Source organism: Odocoileus virginianus, chromosome 28, assembly GCF_023699985.2.
Source record: "Odocoileus virginianus isolate 20LAN1187 ecotype Illinois chromosome 28, Ovbor_1.2, whole genome shotgun sequence".
Lineage (NCBI taxonomy): Eukaryota > Metazoa > Chordata > Mammalia > Artiodactyla > Cervidae > Odocoileus > Odocoileus virginianus.
Window position 1 is genome coordinate 43,238,911 of NC_069701.1, and position 19,072 is coordinate 43,257,982.

General features: G+C 55.3%; 2 protein-coding genes across 26 annotated transcripts in view; one reads left to right on the forward strand and one right to left on the reverse strand.

Moving 5' to 3' along the window:
- Positions 1-6,646, reverse strand: MRPL23 (mitochondrial ribosomal protein L23). Of its 3 annotated transcripts, XM_020883255.2 has the most exons (5): positions 6,592-6,646; positions 4,799-4,921; positions 3,866-3,948; positions 3,225-3,298; positions 1-206 (listed from the first exon to the last, which is right to left on the reverse strand). In XM_020883255.2, exons 1-5 carry the CDS (start codon positions 6,606-6,608, stop codon positions 42-44), a joined length of 462 nt encoding a protein of 153 aa, XP_020738914.1. In that variant the 5' UTR covers positions 6,609-6,646; the 3' UTR covers positions 1-41. The 3 variants fall into 3 exon arrangements, with proteins under 3 accessions (XP_020738914.1, XP_070313977.1, XP_070313976.1); XM_070457876.1 differs by lacking the exons at positions 4,799-4,921; positions 6,592-6,646 and adding an exon at positions 4,669-4,768; XM_070457875.1 differs by lacking the exons at positions 4,799-4,921; positions 6,592-6,646 and adding an exon at positions 4,651-4,753.
- LOC139031912 (uncharacterized) overlaps positions 4,211-19,072 on the forward strand; it is a 26,460-nt gene continuing 11,598 nt past the window's right edge. For 7 of the 23 annotated variants that reach the window (XM_070457862.1, XM_070457865.1, XM_070457866.1 and 4 more), the window contains exons 1-6: positions 4,225-4,526; positions 5,190-5,304; positions 6,836-6,955; positions 8,064-8,108; positions 11,413-11,479; positions 12,988-13,066. In XM_070457862.1, the coding sequence (XP_070313963.1) occupies positions 4,387-4,526; positions 5,190-5,304; positions 6,836-6,955; positions 8,064-8,108; positions 11,413-11,479; positions 12,988-13,066 (566 nt within the window). In that variant the 5' untranslated portion in view covers positions 4,225-4,386. The other 16 variants (XM_070457859.1, XM_070457873.1, XM_070457868.1 and 13 more) reach the window with 16 other exon arrangements.

Below are 19,072 nucleotides of genomic sequence, written 5' to 3' on the forward strand. Positions count from 1 at the left end.
TCTCCACCAGCGGCACTTTATTCTGGCAGGGCGGCCGGCCGTCACAGGCCGAACCAGCCCGGGACGCCCCCGCGCCGCGGGTCGGGGCGCTGGCGCTGCCTCTGGTCCTCCAGCGCCTGGTCCCGGAGGTCCTCATCCGCGGGGCGGCCTCCGGGCTGCTTTCCCTCGGGAAACAGATCTGGGAACGTGAAGGTCTGCCCGTGCGCCTGTGGACAAAACAGACGGGCTCAGCCCGGGACCCCGGCAGGACGGTCCGCAGGGAGACGGAGCTGCCTGCCCCATGCCTGCAGGACAGACAAGGCCAGAGGACAGATACACGGGCCGGGTCTCAGCCTTCAGCAGAAGCCACTGCTGTGACAGGCCCCTTCTCACTGAGGCCGGCTCTTCAAGGAGTGTCGGCACTGGAGGAGCCCAGCGAAGCCCCTGCTCCCAGCGAGGAGCTGCCAGGCCAGACTGCAGGCAGGGGGGCAAGTAAACCGGGCACAGCTCGCGTCTGCTGCCTCCCTGGGGCGTTTCCCACTCGAAGTACCTACAGGCCTTCACCTACATTAAAGACTAAGACCCCTCCCGGCTCAGCTTGGCAAACAAAACGCATGTAACGTACAATGAAATATACATGCAAGCCGTCTATAAATCAAGACCGGCTCTGCAAATTAACTGGTTTTACGTCTTTCACTGAAAGTTCAGAATGCAGGAGGGCTGGCTAAGTCCCAGCCTGGACCCCCAACACACGGCCGGGGTACACCAGTCCAGCCTGTCAGGGGGCTGGGGAGAGGAGGGGACCTTGATGGCAGGAGGTGAGGGGCCACCTCCGCACACTGCACGTGGCAAAGTGGCTCCAAAGACTGGGGGGACCTGCCGATGTTCGCAGGGCCATGCCACCCACCTCTGGATGGGCAGAGAGATGGAGGCCGGCACCTGGATCTGGAAAGTTTTAATAAGGAAAATCAGTGAAGTGAGCTTGGTTCTTGGAGACCCTTGTTTTGTGAAGAAGTTTGGATTTGGGCAGGCGGCCAAGCGTGATCTGCAGCAGCCCACAGCGCCGGCCCCGAGAGTGGGGCGTTCACAAAGCCTGCTCACGCGGCGAGCGCAGGCCCCAAGCCATGAAAGGCCGCGCCTGTGCGCGCGGTAGCCCGCCTGCAGGAGGGGTCGCTTACACATTTCAAGACTCTCTTTCTTCTTCTTTAAAATACCAAAGGGCAATAGTTTACATGCAGGGCTGCTTGCCCAGAATGGGGGATTTATGTTTAATATACCGAGGTGATTCTGCTAGCTTTCTGAGGTGGGGAACCCAAAGTGACATTTTTAACTATAAATACAAAGACGGCAATCTGCAACAGCCTGGGAGGGACGGAGGGCGCCACGCAGAGTCCCCCACCGCCTCTCCCCGCGACGGGCTCCCTGCCTGGAGAAGGTCACCCTGTGCTCTCCCCCACCGTCTCTCTGAGACGGGGCTCCCTTCCTAGAGAAAGGCACCCTGTGCTTTCAGAAATAACTCTCCACCCTTGTGAAGCTGATGAGCAGAAAAGCACAGGAGCGGGTGGGGGAGCATCGCAGTGAAGAGTGAATACACCGGGAGGGCGTGGGGGCCGAATCCCGATTTCTTTACCAAACAGGGGTCTCCATGAACACGCAGCCTCTGTCCCTGGTAGGCTGCAGCTGGGGGCCGAGGCTCCATGCTGTGGGGTGACCCAGGCTCGCCAGCTCCCCAACTCTCCACCAGAAAGATGTTCATTGGGTTGTGGGGGGAAGTCGGGACCCCCATCACGTGAAACCGGCTTTCTCAAAGTAGCCAAGCCCACACACATCTGGGGGCTTCACTCGTCCTGCTGCCCGATGTCGGTGCACTGCTCTGTCAGCTCTGATGGGAGGCTGGGGGGAGGCCTCCCAGGACTCACGGGGGACAGAGAACGGAGCCCTTGAGGGGGTGAGGGCCCAACCTCCCGGCCCGTTTCCAGGCAGAGGTCTGCTGGAGTCAGCAGGGGGGCAGTCCGTCACGAATTTAATTTTGGAGCAGAGGGAAGCGTGCCGGGTGGGGACGCGCTGGGATTTCACAGGGAAGAAAGGCGGCCGGGTGGCAGCTGCAGATACACGGCTCGGCTTCCAGAGCGAGGTGGGGCCGGGAAACGCCAGGCTCGGATGACTCAAAAGCCACTTGTAACTATAGCTCCCGCTCAAGGGCCTCGTGGCGAATGCCGACATATGGGGTGTCAACCGGCTGCCATGACAAAGACAGATGGCCCGGCTGAACGCAGAGGACACAGGCGTCTTTATAAGGCCAACGGCTGCTCTCCTGGCCTGGATTGGCTGATTTTATGCACAGCAAATATTAGGCCAAATAATTACGGGGGCCCCCGTTTAGAACAACTGTGACTGTTTTTCAGAAAAGCTGCCATGCTAACTGGGTCTTTCACCAAACTGCCTCCTAAGGCCCGAAACAGGGCCCTGGGCAGAGGTGTTTTCATAATAACACCACTGCCACCTAGCGGCTGGCCTGCGGGCGCCCGCCCGACCAGGTTGTTTACAGGGAAACTGAAGGAGCTGGGAGACCCCTGCCCCCACCCCACCCCAGCCAGGGTTTCAAACAGCAGCCAACCGACTCCGTGCGCGGGTCCAAGGTCACCTGCCCCATCAGAGGGGTCCCACCTGGCGCCCACAGGCCTCACTGCCAGTGGCCAAGGTTGCAGATCCTGACTCCAGGGGTTCTCTGTCTAGGGGAAGCTCAGGTCGGCAGGAAGGAGCGGAGAGGGGCCTTGGAAATGCGGGTCTCACTCTCACCAGCTCGGGGTTTCGGTCAGCAAAGGCTCAGCTGGGGTGCTGGACCCCATTCCCGGAGCCCCTGCTGGGCAGGAGACCGTGTGAAGAGAAGCTGGCTGGGGTGGGATGGGGGGGTGACCCCCACAGTCCAGGCCAGAGGAGAGGGGGTCAGTCAGGACCCAGGACTCCCCACATGGTCTGCCCCTGAGGCGGGGACCCCTGCAGCCACCCACCTCCACCCCAGGCACCAACCGCTCCCTGGCCTGGACGCTGGTTACTGTCTGAACTGGCCCCGAGGCCAGGGAGCCTGCTTCTGTCCTCAGCACATTCACAGCTGGCCCCGGAGAAGTTCCCGGGAGCCTGCCTGGCCCCTCCCGCCCCAGCTGAACTGCACCCCAGCTCCTCCAGGGGCCCCGTGCGGACCAGACGAAGGGCCGCCTTGGGTCACGGCGGGCATGAGCGCTCACCAGCTGCACGTAGGCCACCTTGTAATCGGGCTGCTCTGTCCTGACGTTCCTGCGGTCCCTGCTCCGGCTGCAGCCTGTCGGAAGCAGGAGAGACAGAAGCCTTCACTCCCACCGTGCAGCTCTCAGCCCCCTAACCCAGGAACCCGCTTTCTAGAAAGAGGGACGCACGTGGGCACCTAGGTCTGAGGACGGCAGGCACACGCCTGGCAGGCACCAGCCTCTGCTTGGTGCAAACCCAACGGGTCTAAGACAACCGGAGAACTGGCCCTCCCTTGGTGTCGTGGAGGCTCTTAAAGCCTGACCTCCCTTCGACAGAGGGTCGTCATATTTACAACTAGGAAACCAGGGGCTGGGGAGCAGGGGTCAACGGGAAGGCATGAGAAAGCCCCAGTGGAGTAAAATGAGCACTTTGCTGACCAACGCCAGCGTGGGGGCGTCAAGTGGGGGCCCTGCTCTGAGGAGTCGGCGGGAACCAGGCCTCCAAGTCCCAGCCCCGGGAAGGAGGGCCCCTCTCCCCCCAGGCGTGCCCGTTTCCTCACACGCAAAGGACCACGTGCTAGCGGGGCTGACAGGGGCCAGGCCAGCAGCACTGACAGCCAGGCCTGCTGAGCTCGGGAGGAGCCCCCAGGCCCACGACCCACCATGCTGCACTCGGGTCCGCACGGCAGCCACCGGCACGCTGTAGATGCGCTCGAGGTAGTTCTTGAGATCCACTCTGGTCATCCTGGGGCCGGAGGGAAAGAGGGGCCTCTGAACAGGGTGGAGGAGGAAGCGGCCTGCCGGGTGGCATGAGCCGCTGAGCGCAGACACCGGGTGGGAGCTGGCCGGGGCTGGGGCCGGACCCTGCTGACCCTGCAGAGGCGTCTGGACGCAGCAACATGGGGGCAACGGGGGACCGGCTTCCAGGACTCAGTCCTGTTCACCCTGCCTGGGGCCTAGCTGACGCGCAGAGGGGAGGAACGGTGTGCGAGTGCCCTCTGGCTGCCGGGCGCCGCTGCAGTGCCCGGCCGCCTGCACTGCAGCTGCCGCCCTGTCCACGGCGCCCCCGCCCCCCCCCACCACAGGCGTCTCCCAGAAAGGATGGCCAAGGCGATGGCGGTGCCGTCCCCTCTTCCCCTGACAGGGCCCAGCCTCTCTTGGCCTGGCCTCCGAGGCGGACGGCATGACCCTCAGCTCCCATGGAGGCTCAAGCCGATCCCAGAGCCCTGAGACCTCAACATGGGGTGCAGAGAAGCTGTGTCTCCTCAGCAACGGGGGCCTCCGTGAAGGACCCACCCAAGGACGGAGGCTCTGGGAGCCATGGTGAGCAGGTGCCGGGGTCAGAGCCCAGCCTCCTGGGAAGGGCAGCCAGGCCAATGCAAGGAAAGAAGTTGGGTCTCTCAGGCTGGACTTTCCGGGGGTGGCAAGGAGCCCAAGGCGCCCTCACCCAAGGCTCTGCACACACCAGGCGTCGGTGCAGGGTTGCCTGCGGAGTTTCTGTGGTGGGAAGACCCTTGCTGTGAGTGGGGTTCAGCAGCACCTCCAGGGCCATGGGCCCCCCAGCCTGAATTCCTCTGGGGTCGGGGGAGGCTTACTCCATGGGGATCCGGAACTGCACAGTGTCCTCAGGCTGGGCCGTGCCGGGCCGCACCAGCTGGATGAAGAAGTTGGTGCGGAAGACCCGGAGCTGGGGGTTGCCCAGCTGGTACAGAGGGTACCTGCAAGGGGGTGGGGGGACGGGTCATGTCAAACGCCCAGAACACGAGGCTCCCAGGACGCCCCAGCAGGGTGCACAGGTCATCACGCCCATGGGGCTGAGGAGCCGAGGGGGCAGTCACCCACAGGTCAGCCCTTCCCTCACCCGGTATGGGGCAGCCAGTCCCATCCCCAGGGCAGTGTGGCCTGTTGACCCTCAAGGTCGGCCTTTGGAAAGAACCAGTGAATGATTCACAAAGAGACGACATGCCCACACTGCCCTGTCAACAGGCTCAGAGTCATGTGTTTGTTCAAAGTGCCGGCTGCACAGACACGCAGCCCCCGCATGGCTGTCCCCCCGGAACGGGCCCCACACCGGCATGGCCTCCAGCTCCCTTCCGCTCAGGTGAGGTGGGATCAGTCGGAACTAGCTTAATCTGCACTGGCTCAGCCCCGCTGAGAGGACAAGGACAGGGCCATCTCCACCCCCGCTCCCCCCGCACCCCATGCTGGAAGCGCCTGCTCATCCTTGACAAGAGTGAAGATCAAACGATTAAGGGTGAACAAACAAAGGAAAAAAAAGATAAGGGACTCGGAGGCTCAGGAAGGCGGTGTGTACAGGTCACCAGTACATGCTCACTGCCCGCCTCCCTCACCCCTCAAACCCCAAAGTGGGGCAGAGACATCTAGAACGTATGGGCGGCCACCACCTGTGGCTCCAACCCATCCCTTCCAACTGGACCTATGCCCCCGTGGGTCTGGTGGGTGAGGAGGGCCACACTGCCAACTGGACCCAACCAGGCCTCAGGGCTCATGGTCCAAGAAGGTGGGGGCCCAAGGTTGGCAGGGCCTGCGAGGGGTCAGGGGTCCAGTGGGAGCCAAGGAGAGGTGTTTCGGTGGAGGGTGGGCACAGGGTCTGATGATGCCATCAAGGGGTCCTGGTGACCAGTTTGCAGCATGGCACACGGCCTCTGATCTGGGGGGGCACCAAGAACGAGGGGAGGGGAGCCCGGTGAAGCCAAGTCCCAGGATGCCTATGGGCCTCTCAACTCTGGGGAGTAGGACTGGCCAAGCCGAGGTCCTGGATGGGGCATCCTGGGGGAGCCAGAGGCTCGAAGCCCTGACACAGGCCGGGACGCCCGCGGGCAGACCAGTTCTGAGCTAAGTGCCAGCTGACGTCTACTGGGGTCTCCTGGTGACCCCGTCGCACGTGGCACTGCCGGACGCCAGCAGCAGCACCTCCCGACGGCAAAGCGTCGGGCACGGGGCGGGGGGCCGGCGTGCCCGCCCTGTCCTCGTGGGGCCGCCTCGAGTGGCCACCAGGCTCGCATCTTCCCCCTGGTGACCGGCCGCGGGCACTGCAGGGGCCACGGTTCGGGCCCCTGGGGAGCTGCCGGGGCGGGGGGCGCGCACAGCCCGCGGGGCCCAAGGCCTGAGGCCGGCGCTGACCGGCCGCACCGACCTCCCGCCCACCTTCGCCGAAGGCCAGGCTCGACCCCGGGAGAGCCTCGGGCCCCGCGGGCCCCGGAACGACCCCCCTCCCCGGCCCCGCCCCGCCCCGCCCCACCCCCACGGGCGCCCAGACGCCGCGCGTCCCGCCGGGTCCCGAGTCCCGACCCCGCGGCCCGGCGCCCGAGCCCAGCCTTGGGGGCGGCCACGCCCCCGACCCCCAGCGCCGGGACCCCCCACTCACAGCACGTTCCGCGCCATCGCCCGCTTCCGGGGCCACGGACGGAAGGAGGGGCGGGCCCAGCTTAGGCCCGCCCCCCGGCGCAGCGCCCCCTGGCGCCCGGGAGGACGCGCGCCGCCCGCACACCTGGGCCCCACCTGGGCCCCACCTGGGCCCTGAGCGCTGCGCACCCAGCGCCCTAGTTGTGCCCGGCAACACACCCTAGTGCCACCAGCCCCTCACGTCCTTCCTCCTCCCCGGGGCCCAGCGCACCAGTGGACCACCACGGATACCACCACGGATGCCCCCACGACTCCAGCCTAGTGCCCAGGCACACTGCTGGCCACCCAGCACCCAGAGCCTGCCACCCTTCCAGCTGGTGGCCCAGGTGGGAGACTGGGGGAGTGGGGAAGGTGTGAATTCGTGGGAGACCCCAGTCGGTAAAGGATCCGCCTGCCAGTACAGGAGACCCGGGTTCAATCCCTGAGTTGGGAAGATCCCCTGGAGAAGAAAATGGCAACCACTCCAGTGTTCTTGCCTGGAGAATCCCATGCAGCCTGGTGGGCTCCATACAGTCCATGGGGTTGTAAGAGCCAGACACAACTGAACAGCTGAACCACCACCTCTCGCTACCTGGCCACAGTGGCTGCCTCCCTCTGTCCGTGGAACTCTACCACCCCAGCCCTTCTGGCCAAGTTCTCATGCCTGAGACGCCCCCCAGGGGCCCCCAGCCATGCCTGCCCCCCCAGCATCCGTGAGGCCATTGGCTTTTCCAGGCCTCAGCTGGCCCGCCCTGCTTCCAGCCTTGGCACAGCCCTCACTGGGGCCCCGTCACAGAGCAGGATCAGAGACCCTCTGTTGTACATCCACCCCCACGTACACACAGCAGGCAGATCTGGGGGGAGCGGGGCTCTCGGGTGGGGGCAGGACAGCAAGGAGGCAGGAGCAGGGGAGCCTGGGAGGGCGCAGGGGCTGCTCCTGGGGGCCCCAGGGTGGGAGGGGGCTGGAGGGCCCTCCTCACTGTCATGCTTGGTGCCGGAGACCCTAAGTGGATTCCTCTAGGATGAAGAGACCCATGGTGGGGCGCGGCTGCTGGGAGGGTCAGCTGTGAGTGGGGGGCCGCGTGCCTGCAGGGGAGGGCAGAGGAGGGCTAGGCAATGTCCGGCCGCAGCCAGGGCCCAGCGAGGCTGACGGTGACCGTGGCAGGGCCCCAGAGGTGGGGAGAGGGCGGGAGCTGGAGGACAGGGGTCCCCCAACCTGGAGGCTGGGAAACTTTCTGCTTCATTTGTAAAGCTTTGACTCAGCAGCCACGTGGCCAACCCAGGGAGAGGTCTCCATGTTGCTCAGAACGTGGCTGGATGGGAGGCGGTGTGGGTCGGCATCCTGCTGGACCTCAGTAGGCTCTGATCAGTGAGGCTGAGAGCGCGGAGGTCCTCGATGGGGTCTCAACAATGCAGACCCCGCAACACTAGACCGCTTCTCTGATTATCTGCCAGCTGGATTCTTCTCCTTCCGGCCTGGGACCTGTGAGTGCGAGGTGGGTGAGTCTCGATCCCCCGGGCCCCGCGGGCGGCCTCCCACCCCAGTCCCTCCCACCCTCCCCCCCAGCCCGGGTCATCACCTCCCCCCCTTCCTGAGCAGCACACAGCTTCGGGGGCTGAGTTTGCCAAACAGAGGAGAGGATGCCAATTAAATTCAAAGCTCAGATAAACAACTGTCTTTATTGTTTTTTAATAGACTCTTTAAAGAATGATTTTAAGTTTATAGGGAAATTGCTGAGAAAGTACAAAGGATTCCCATACACTCAGTTTCTCCTGCCCCTCAGCCTCCCATAGCATTAACACTCACACTAACGTGACACACATGTTACAGTTGATGGAGCAATGCTAGTGTGTTGTTGTTAGCTGAAGTCCATAGTTGGCTTGAGGTTCACTCTTGGTGGGCAGTCTACAGATTTTGCCAGATGCACAGGGACGTGTCCACATAACAGCACCGCACCTACGGGGGAGTCATTGCCCAGAAAACCTGCTGAGCTGCTCCCGTCCGCCCCCGGTCCTGACCCCGCACCCGTGGGTCGGCCTGCTGTCTCCATGGGTCTGCTTTTCCAGACTGTCCCGTAGTTAGGACCACACACTCTGTAGCCTTTTCAGACTGGCTTCTTTCCCTTGGCACTTACATTTGCTCTGCATCTTTTCACGGCTTGTGAGTGGATTTGTCTTTAGAGCTGAATGATACTCCATCAGACGACACAGGATGAGATGGTTGGATGGCATCACCAACGCGATGGACATGAGTTTGAGTAAACTCCAGGAGATGGTGATGGACAGGGAGGCCTGGTGTGCCGCAGACCATGGGGTCACAAAGGGTCGGACACGACTGAGCGACTGAATGGAACTGAGCTGATAGGCCCTCACCTGGTGTACTGCAGAAAGGTCCCCACTCCCCCACTGAGGGGCCGTCTCGACGGCTTCCCCGTGCTGGCCATGATGAATAAGCCGCCGTACTGATCCAGGAGCAGGTTTTTGCACAGGCTTGAGTCTTCAGCTCTTCGGGGTTCGGAGCCAAGGATCGTGGCGGTGGAACCCATGGTGTGTGTGTGCCGTGCGTAAGACGGCGCCTCGCGTCCCCACCAGCCACAGCGCGGTATCTGTTGGTGTCAGTGTTTTGGTTCGGGCCTTACAGACGTGTAGGGACATAGTTCTTTTATTTTAAACAAACATTTTCATGTGTTAGATCTGACCTCCTGATGTGGGGCCCCCCGAGCTTGGTGCCGGGGAGGCCCAGCAGTGGCCCGGGGGAGGAGGCACCCCCACAGGCGGGTGAGGAGGGGGGTGGGCAGGAGCCCTCCCAGGGGCGGCCTCCCCACTGTGCTTTGCAAGCCAGACTGGGGGGCGGGGGCTTCTTTCTGAGAGTAGTGGGCATCCCTGGAGGGCTCCAAGTTGGGCGGTGGGTGGGGGGGAAGATAAGATGAGCTTGGAAGTGCCTTGGGGCTGCCGCTGAGGACCACGGTGCCTCAAGATAAAAGAGTGAGATGCACTGGCCTGGCTGGGGGTGTGGGGAGCAGGGGGCGGAGGTGGGATGGGGCTGTGGTTTTACATGCGGCCGTCAGCGAGCCTCACGGAGGAGCCAGCACTCCCAGGGCATGCAGAGGCCGCATTCGAAGGCCCCCAGCCACGTAAGAGAGAGGCAGAGGGCGGGGTGGGGGCGAGCCCCAGACCTGCGGGTCTCCCCAGGTTCACAGGCCCAGAAGCTGAGCAGGTTCCCCCTCCTGGGGTGGGGGGGGGGGGGCTTCATCACAGAGCAGAACTGAGTAAATCACTGGCCACTGACTGCGCTCAACCTTCGGCCTGCCCCCCTCCTCAAGGCGGCAGGGGTCCTGGAGGCCCTCCCTACTCAGGGCAGGCTCTCCTGCCGTCAGCCCCATTCCTTGGGTCTTTTCCCAAAGCTTCCTCGTGAACGTCACCCAGCAGCGCGGAGAAGGGACTTGCTGTGAACATAAATGAGAAGGCACCCATGACCGCTTCACAGCTCTCAGGAGTTCCAAGAACTGGGGACAAGACAGCAGATGCTGCAAGCAGTGATGCTGTCGCGGGTCTCACTGCTGGGGGCCCCAGGGGAGGGGGGCGTGGGCCGGGGACTGGGGGCAACCCCAGACATACGGTTCTCATGAGTCTAAGCATCACAGCCTAGTCTTGCAACCTGGGCGACTCCGAATGTTCCAGAAAGTTCTGAGGGCCGTTCTGAAGAGGGTGGGGGAGGCCAGTAAACACACAGTCTTGATGGAGGGTACGTGCAATCAAGCACACGTCTCGTGGAAGATGTTTTCAATGGTTCTCATGCCTTCCTAAGTATGAGGAGATGCAGGAAGCCGGCTTTATGACATGTTCTGGAAAACTGTCTGCGGCCGGTTCTGCCAGTTTCCCAGAGTGCCCCCCGTCCTGCCCTTTGTCTTCAGCTCCTGCAGGGCGTGTTGTCGGCCAGCGCCGTGCTGGGTGATGACTTCATTCCTGTCGAACTGGATGGTGGGCAGCATTCCTCATTTTACAGTCCCTTCCCCTTCCGCCTTCACTTCAGTCAGGACGCCAAGGGCGCTGCGTGGCCAGTGTGTTCCATGGCCAGGACTTCTGTGACGGGTGGCTCGGGTTCTGTGACTGGACTAGACCCGTCGACAGTCACCCCAGAGCTCTGGACCCCCAGTCTGCCTCCTCTGTCCCGGGCCGGGAAACGGTCGCCCTTGCTGCTTTTGCCTGCCCCTAGGATTTTACACAGTTACAGTGATTGACCTGACAAAGCTGGCTGGCTGGCCAATCCTTTCAAGTCGTCTGTAATCATCATTCACTTTATCTGAGGCTCAATCACGTTGTTGTTGATCAAAGAAACAATCGTCTGGTAAAATAGGCGGAATACACGTAATATAACAAGGGGCGTTAATAAGGTCATGAGCGTGTCTTTAGGCTGAGAATGTTAGGTGCGGCCCGCTATCTCCCCTGGTCATCTGGCCCGTCTGTTCTGTACCAGTTGCTATCTTTAAGGGAAATGATACACTGCTCATAAAGTCCACCAAAGATGTCTGCACGTCCAAGGCCAGCGGTGGGTCATCGTGACCCCTTACAGGACCGAGAAAGGAATGTTATCTTCTAAAGAGTTACATGGTTGACGTCAAAACAAGAAAAATAGATTTTTATGGTTGAGCAGGTATTCCTTTCCTTGGGGAGGTCTGGTTAATGCATAATGCAGACACATAATGCCCACCAGAGGGGAGCGGGGAGGCCAAAGGTCAGGGGGAAAAAATGTCGTGTTAGAATTTGCCTTGCCTTGCCTTAGAGCTTGAATTTTTTTCCTCAGGTGTTTGCTGTCCATGTTTCGAGCTACTGGTGTGGCCTGGCTGGAGGAGGCCGCCTGAGCCCCGCAGGTCTGTCCCCGGGAGTTCCCGGCACCGTTGTGGGACGACGTGCCTGGCCTCCTGGAGGGTGGAGGGGCCGTCTCTCACTGGGGTCTGCACACAACGACCAGGGCCCTCAGCAGGGGTCGGGGGCGGCGCGACGCCCCAGGAGTCTGCACTCATACTTGGGCTGCACGCCTTTCTGGCGTGGTTCTGGGTCACTCGTGTTTCTGACCCTGTCGCTGGCCCGTCATTTGCTCACGGCCCCCTCTGAGGCTCTGCGTTGGGCTTGTCTCTGGGGGTCCTGACCCCCAGCACCTCAGGATGCAGCTGTGTTAGGAGCGGGGCCTTTGCAGAAGCAATCACTAGGGTGGGCCTACTCCAGCGGGACCCGGGTCCTTGTGAGAAGGGGTCAGGACCCAGACACACGCAGCGGGATGGGCCTGTGAAGGCCCCGGGGAGCTCGGCCGTCTGCGGGCAGAGCAGAGTCCTCAGGAGGACCGCGCCCTGCCCACACCTGGGTCTCGGGTTTCAGCCTCCAGGAAAACGACAGTAAACGTCTGCCGTTTAAGCTGCCCAGGCTCTGGGCCTTTGCTATGGTCACCTAGCAAACTAATTAGGGTGTTAATGTTTTCCTTATGGATTTCCAAGTGCATTTAATGTATTAATTATATCACGCCCTCGGGGCTTCTCTAGTGGCTCAGTGGTAAAGAACCTAGCTCCAATGCAGGAGACACAGGTTTAATCCCTGTGTCGGGAAGATCCCCTGGAGAAGGAGATGGCCACCCACCCGAGTGTTCTTGCCTGAGAAAGCCCACAGAGAGAGGAACCTGGCGGGCGACAGTCCATGGGGTCGCAAAGAATCAGAGACGACCTAGTGACTGAGCGACAACAATAACCCCCTTGTCTATCATATTTTACCCAAAATATTTTCCCACTTTTGTCATTATACGTTTAGAGTTTCAAAGACAGCTTTGTTGAGATGTAGTTGGCATATCAATACAACACACTGCCCATGCTAAAACACATCCCAAGACAAGTTCTGACCCGTGCAGACACCGCGAGACCCTCACCGCCGTCAGGATGGCAGGCACATCCATCGCCTCTAAGAGGGTCCTCTGGCCCCTGCAACCTCTCCTGCCACCCTGCCATGCCATACCCCACCCCCAGGTCTTAAATAACCAGTGGCTGTGTTCGTATACATTTTCTAGGGTTTTCTATAAATGGAAGTATATAGCATGTACTGTTTCTTGCCTGACCTCTTGTCTCTCAGTATAACTATTTTGAGGTTCATCCGTGCCTGTTCATGCATCAGTGGGACATTCCTGCTGATTGCCACCGTATGGACACAGAAAGAATTCTGTTTATCCGTTCATCTGCCGATGGACCTTTGGGTTGTTTCCAGTTTTTGTCAATTAAAAATAAAGCTGCTATTTGCATTCATGTGAAAGTCTTTGTAAGGACAAACATTTCCTTTTCTCGTGGGGAAATGCCTAGAAGTAGGATTACAAGATCACTTGTACGCTTAACTTTTACAGAAAAAGAGACGCTGCCAAACTGTGTTGGTTTATGCTTCCAACAGAGATGTGGGGACCCTCCTCCCTGGCTATTTGGACGGTCAGTCTTTTTGATTTTAGCTTTTCTCCTAGAGTGGTGTCCCCGTGATTTCATTTTTCATTTTCCCAGTAACTGATGGTGTCGGGCACCTTTTCACATCCTGATTTGCCATCCAATTATCTTGTTTGGTGAAGGGTCACTTCTAAGACTGGGTTTTCCCCATTTTCAAAAGTTGGTTTATTGTTGTGTTTTGAAAGTTCTTTTTATATTATGGATCAGCCCTTTATGAAATGTATGCTTCGCAAAGATTTTCTCCCTGTCAGTGGCTCATCTTTTCATTGTCTTTACAATGCCTTTTGAAGAGCAAATTTTAAAAGGTCTTGATGAATTTCAACTTACCTATTCTTTTTTTTTTTTTTTTCAGGGATTATGCTTTCCATATCGAATGTAGGAGATCTTTGCTTTGTCTGAATTCACAGAGGTTCTCCCCTGTGTTTGTATGGTTCTAGTTTTACATTTAGGTCTATGATTCATTCACTTTGAGTTAATTTTTGGATGTAGTATAAATGATGAGGTATAAATCCAAGTTCTCCTTCTTCTTCTTTTTTTCCCCTTCATTTGCTTGTGGATATCCGATTTATTGGAAAGGCTGTTACTTCTGCACTGAATTGCCCCTGCACCTGTGGATGATCAAGTTGTCCATGAATAAAGGAGTTTCTCCTTCCTGCTCTTCAATCTGCATGACTTTTTCTTCTTGCTTGATTGCACTAGCAAGAACCTCGAGTACAATGTTGGATGGAAGTGGAGAGAGCAGACACTCTTGCCTTGCTCCTGGCTTAAGTGAGAAAACATTCAGTCTTAGATGCCCTTGTTGGGCAGAGGGGGTTTTCCTCTACTAAATTTGCTGAGAGCTTTACTTTTTTTTTTTTTAATGAAATCAGGAATGAGTGTTGAATTTTGTCAAATGCTTTTTCTACACCTACTGAGATGACTATATGGTTTTTATTTTTCAGTTTGTTAAAATGGTGAGTTACCGACTGATTTTTAAATGTCCCAACCCTGCATTGCTGGGATAAAACACATTTGGTCTTGATGTGTTATCAATATTACACATATTGAGTGCTATTTGCAAAATTTTGTTTAGGACTTTTGTGTCTATGTTTATGAGGAATAGTGGTCTGTGGTTTTCTCTTCTTGTACTATCTTTGGTTTTGGTTATCAAGGTAATGCTGGCCTCATAGGTGAGTCAAACTTTTTTTTGTAGAATTTGTACTTTGTTGTTGTTTAGTTGCTCAGTCGTGCCCAGCTCTTTGTGACCCCATGGACTGCAGCACGCTAAGCTTCCCTTCCACGCTCAGACTCATGTCCATCGAGTCGGTGATGCCATCCAACCATCTCATCCCCTGTCACTTCCTTCTCCTCCTGCCCTCAGTCTTTCCCAGCATCAGGGTCTTTTCCAGTGAGTCAGTTCTTCACATCAGGTGGCCAAAGATTGGAGCTTCAGCCTCAGCATCAGTCCTTCCAATGAATGTTCAGAGTTGGTTTCCTTTAGGATTGATGTAACTGCTATTATTTTTTCTTTAGCCGTTTGGTATAACCCACCAGCAAAACCTTCTGGGTCTGCAGTTTTCTCTGTGGGAAGGTTTTAAGTCATAACTTTCAATTCTTTAATAGATACAGAATTATTAATATTATCTTTCTTTGATTGGCCTTTGATATTTTGTTTTGAAAGTCACTTTCATCTCACTTGTTAAATTTATTGTCATAAAGTTGTGCATAATATTCCTTGGTTATTCTTTTAATAGCTGTACAATCTGTATTGGGCTTCCCTGATATCTCAGTTGGTAAATAATCCACCTGCAGTGCAGGAGACCCCAGTTCGATTCCTGGGTCGGGAAGATCCCCTGGAGAAGGGATAGGACACCCACTCCAGTCTTCTTGGGCTTCCCTGGAGCTCAGCTGGTAAAGATCCGCCTGCAATTCGGGAGACCTGGGTTTGATCCCTGGGTTGGGAAGATCCCCTGGAGAAGGGAAAGGCTCCCCACTCCAGTATTCTGGTCTGGAGAATTCCATGAACTGTAGAGTCCATGGGGTCGCAAAGAATCAGACATGACTGAGTGACTTTCACAATCTGCATTGATGTCACCTCCTTGTTCCTGATGTTGGTCACTTCAGTCCTATCGCTTTTTCTCTTTTCCTGATCTGGTTTATCAATTTTTATTGGTATTCTCAAAAAACAAAGTTTTGGGTTGGTTTTCCTGCTTTTTCTATTGTTCTTCTGTTTTCTATTTCATCAGCTTCTTCCTGGTCTGTATTATTTCCTTTCTCATGCTTACTTTGGGCTGATTTGCATTTCTTTTCCTATTTTTCTTCGGGTAGAAGCTGGGGTCACTGATTTGAGCTCGCTCTTGTTTTCTGATATAGGCATTTTGTAGGAGAAATTTCACCCTAAGTCCTGCTCTAGCAGTTTTGCATAAGTTCTCATGTGCTGTGTTTTTATTTTCAGTCTGTTGAGAATCCTTCCTAATTTCCTTTTTGATTTTTCCTTGACTCAAGGACTATTTAGAAGTGTGTTATTTAAATTCCAAATGTTTGAGAATTTCCCAAAGACTTTTTCCTGTTATTGATTTAAAATTTAATTCCATTATGGTCAAAGAATATAATTTATGTAACTTGAATCCTTCTCAACTTATTAAGTCTTGTTTAATGGCCCAGAACATGATCTATATTGGTAAATGTTCCATGTGCACTTGGAAAGAATGTGTATTTGAATGGCATGCTCTATAAATGTCAATCAAGTCAAGTACTGCCCTAGTCTCCTAACTTCTTGCTGATTTTTCTGCACTAAGCAATTAATCATTAATTTCCAATTAATTATTGATAGAGGGGTACTGAAATCTCCGAGTGTAACTGTGCATATAATTATCCTACCAGTTATAGCCTGTTTAACTTTATGTATATTTCAAAGGTCTGTAATTCCTAGTAACCTTTGTGTGTCTTTATATTTAAACCATGCTTCTTGTAGGCAGGACATAGGAGGATTCTTCCTTTTTTAACCCCAGTATGACCATCTCTGCCTCTTCAATGGGGTGTTTAGACCCGTTACACGTAACGTGCCTAACCATGGAAGGAAGCAAGTGCACCATTTCTCGTCCATGCTCTGTGGGTCCTGTCTCTTTTTCCTCCCTCTTCCCTCTTCTTCTGCAGCAGTCAAGAGCTGTATATATTCCGTTTCGTCTGCTTTGCTGGGTCTTTCGATCTGTGCTCTTGTTTTGGCTTTAAGGGGTTTACACTGTGGACTCTCACAGTTGTTTTTGATTGATTGGTTTTCCTCCTCCTTATGGCTGGCTTTTTCCTGCTTCTTTGCCTGCTTGCTACTTTTTGATCAGATGCCAGACATTGTGTGATTCCCCCTTGTTTGTGCAGGACCTCTTTCTACTCCTACGAACGTTCTGGAGCTTTGTTCTGGGGAGCAGTTAAGTTACCTGGCCATGAACTGATCCTCTCTGGTCTTGACTTTTTTGGTTTGTAAGGTGGGCCTGGGGAAGTGCCCCACTCAGGGTTAACTGCTCCCAGTGCAATGCAGGAATTTTCCAAGTGCCCAAGGCCCCCGGAGTGGCCGTTTTCCGAGTCTGGTTGGTGGGAACGGACCCTGTTCCCAGCCCTGCTGAGCAGTGGACATTGGCCCCTCCACCCCTCCTGGCGGTTCTCTTCCAAGCCTTGAATAATTTCCTCCAAGCACGTGTTGCTCTTTACCCGACTGGATGTGGGAGCGGGCCCCTCTGCAGGCCTCTGGGGCTCCTGCTCACGCTCTCGACTCCGATACTCTGTGCCATGAACTTTTGTTGCCTGGGTCTCCCTGGACCCTCAGCTCTTTCTCATCAGTTCAAGGATCCCACTGGGCTCCCCCCCAATTTCCCCCTTCCTCTCTCGAGGAAGCAAGTTGAGCAATTCTAAGCCTGAAGCTGATTGTTTCTCATCTCCTAGGGACCAATGCTCTTAACTGTCTGATGTTTACTGCCCTGAAAAATAAATTGTTTCGTGTACTTATATGGTTTTTTGTTGTTTGGTTTTGTTTGGAGGGTTGCTCCAGGCAGGAGGATAAATCTGGTCCCTGTTTCTCCATCTTGCCCAGAAGCAAATGTCTGCCTTTTAATTTGGATGAGCATTTTTTGATATACAAAAACAAACCTTTTAAGCTATGAAATTTACTGAGTCTTTTCTTCTATGATACTTTCATTGTTTGTAAGCTTAGAAAACTGTTGCCAGGATGAAAGCAGATAAATACATACCTATATTTCTCTATAGTTCTATTTTAAAACTTTGTTTTTTTCTTCACATACTGACCTCTGTAACTCTCCTGGTTTGTATTTTGATATTTGGTATATTTGGTCCCGGAGTAAAAAGCTCATTACCTTTTCCTCCTCCTGAATGCATTTCTGATTTTTCTCAACCTCCTGATTAAATATCCTGCGGCCTCTGATGCAGGTGCTGCCAGATTCGTACGGTTTCGTGGTATCAGGGAGATAAATGTTGTAGATTCGTGGTATCAGGGAGATAAACGTTGCGGAGCTGGAATGGCTTGACCGACCCGCAGGAGAGGCCGAGGGGCTCCACGGCACTGCCTGTGTCTGGCGCCCTTCTCGTGGTCGCGTGACCTTGGGCCCCAGCTCAGCCCACTCTGAACTCCAGTGTGCTTTTCTGGAAAATGCAAGTGATGAGAGTGTTTGCCTCCTGGGGCTACTGTGAGGATTTCAAGAGACAAAGGCGAGGCAGCTTTGCCTGACTGCTGGTCTGCAGGGAGCTCTCCACACACATCAGATATGCTGCCTTCACTTCTGAAATCTGCTCTTAATTTTCAAAATTTTCTTGGCTCTTCCTGCCTATTTTTCCTTGTATGCGAATTTTAGGTTTGTCTTGCCAGCTCCCTCCCCACCCCTGGCTCACCCCTCACCCCCAAATAAATCCTATCAGAATTTTGGTTGGAAATCTGGCGAAACTATACATGAATTTGGGAAGATCTAATGTTTGCAAATGTCCTACCCAAGAATGTGGTGTGTTTTCTCTTTCTTTCTCTTTCAGACTTCATGTTTTTATTTCTCATTAAAGTGTGTTGTTTTCTTCCTACAGATCCTGAACATTTCTGAAGAAGGTTTTTTGCGAAGTATTTTTATGTTCTTCGCTCCCCCTCTCCTTTTTGTTTTAGAATAACATTTTTTAAAATTCTGCTTTCTCTTCTAACTGGTGGTTGCTAGAAAATCATAAAATATTGATGTAAAATGTGTATTTTGCATCTGGCTCCTTTCCTGAATTCTCTCATTCATTCTGAACGCTCTTCCGCTGACTCTCTGGGGGCTCCTAGGAATGTGGTATTTTGGTCTCCTCCTTTCCAGAAGTTGTACATCTTATTTCCGTTTAACATCTTTTGCATTGTCTTCAGTTTATAGAGCAGGGCTGGGCAGTAATGGTAAAAGCAGGCATCCTTGTTTGGTTCCTGTCTTGGACTGCAGATACCCCTGTGTTCCACCATCCAGGGTAGATAAAGGAAGTGCTTATTTATAATTTTCTATAGTTTATTGAGCTTGGTGTTTTGTTCTCAGAAATAAGGATTGACTTTCAGCAAAGATCCTTCCCCCGATGTTTAACGATCATGAACTATTTAAGACCTGCCAGAAACATAAATAAAAGTAGGAAGAACCTGCATCTGCCGCCCACCACTTGGCTTAAGAAAGACGAAGGATGTGAGGAAGGGTCCCGTGGCTCTGAGTGACCCCTCACTAGAGAAGCCCTCCCCCGCAGAGGGGAATGCTCATCTGAGAGGTGCACTCCTCATAGCCAGGCCTATGCAACTTATTTCCATGTGTTGAACCACGTCTGGGGAGTCCCATCGCCCTGTGTTTTTCCTTTGGCGCCTTTCTCAGAGCTCCCAGCGCTGTCTGGGAACCTTTGCCAGGGCACGCATGCAGCTCTGGGTCATTGTTTCAACCGTCAACCCCACTCACTCCCCAACGTGCCTCCTCTTGATGGAGGATCGGAGCTGCTCTCATTTTCCGTAATTACCAACAA

Bases quoted from the DNA above. Each gene is read 5' to 3' on its own strand.
- MRPL23 (XM_020883255.2), bottom strand. The intron at 3,299-3,865 runs GTGGGTCGTGGG...TGCTTCCGACAG, and splicing joins GCGGACCCGAGTGCAGCATG to GCTGCAGCCGGAGCAGGGAC. The intron at 207-3,224 runs GTGAGCGCTCAT...TTTTGTCCACAG, and splicing joins AGGTGGCCTACGTGCAGCTG to GCGCACGGGCAGACCTTCAC.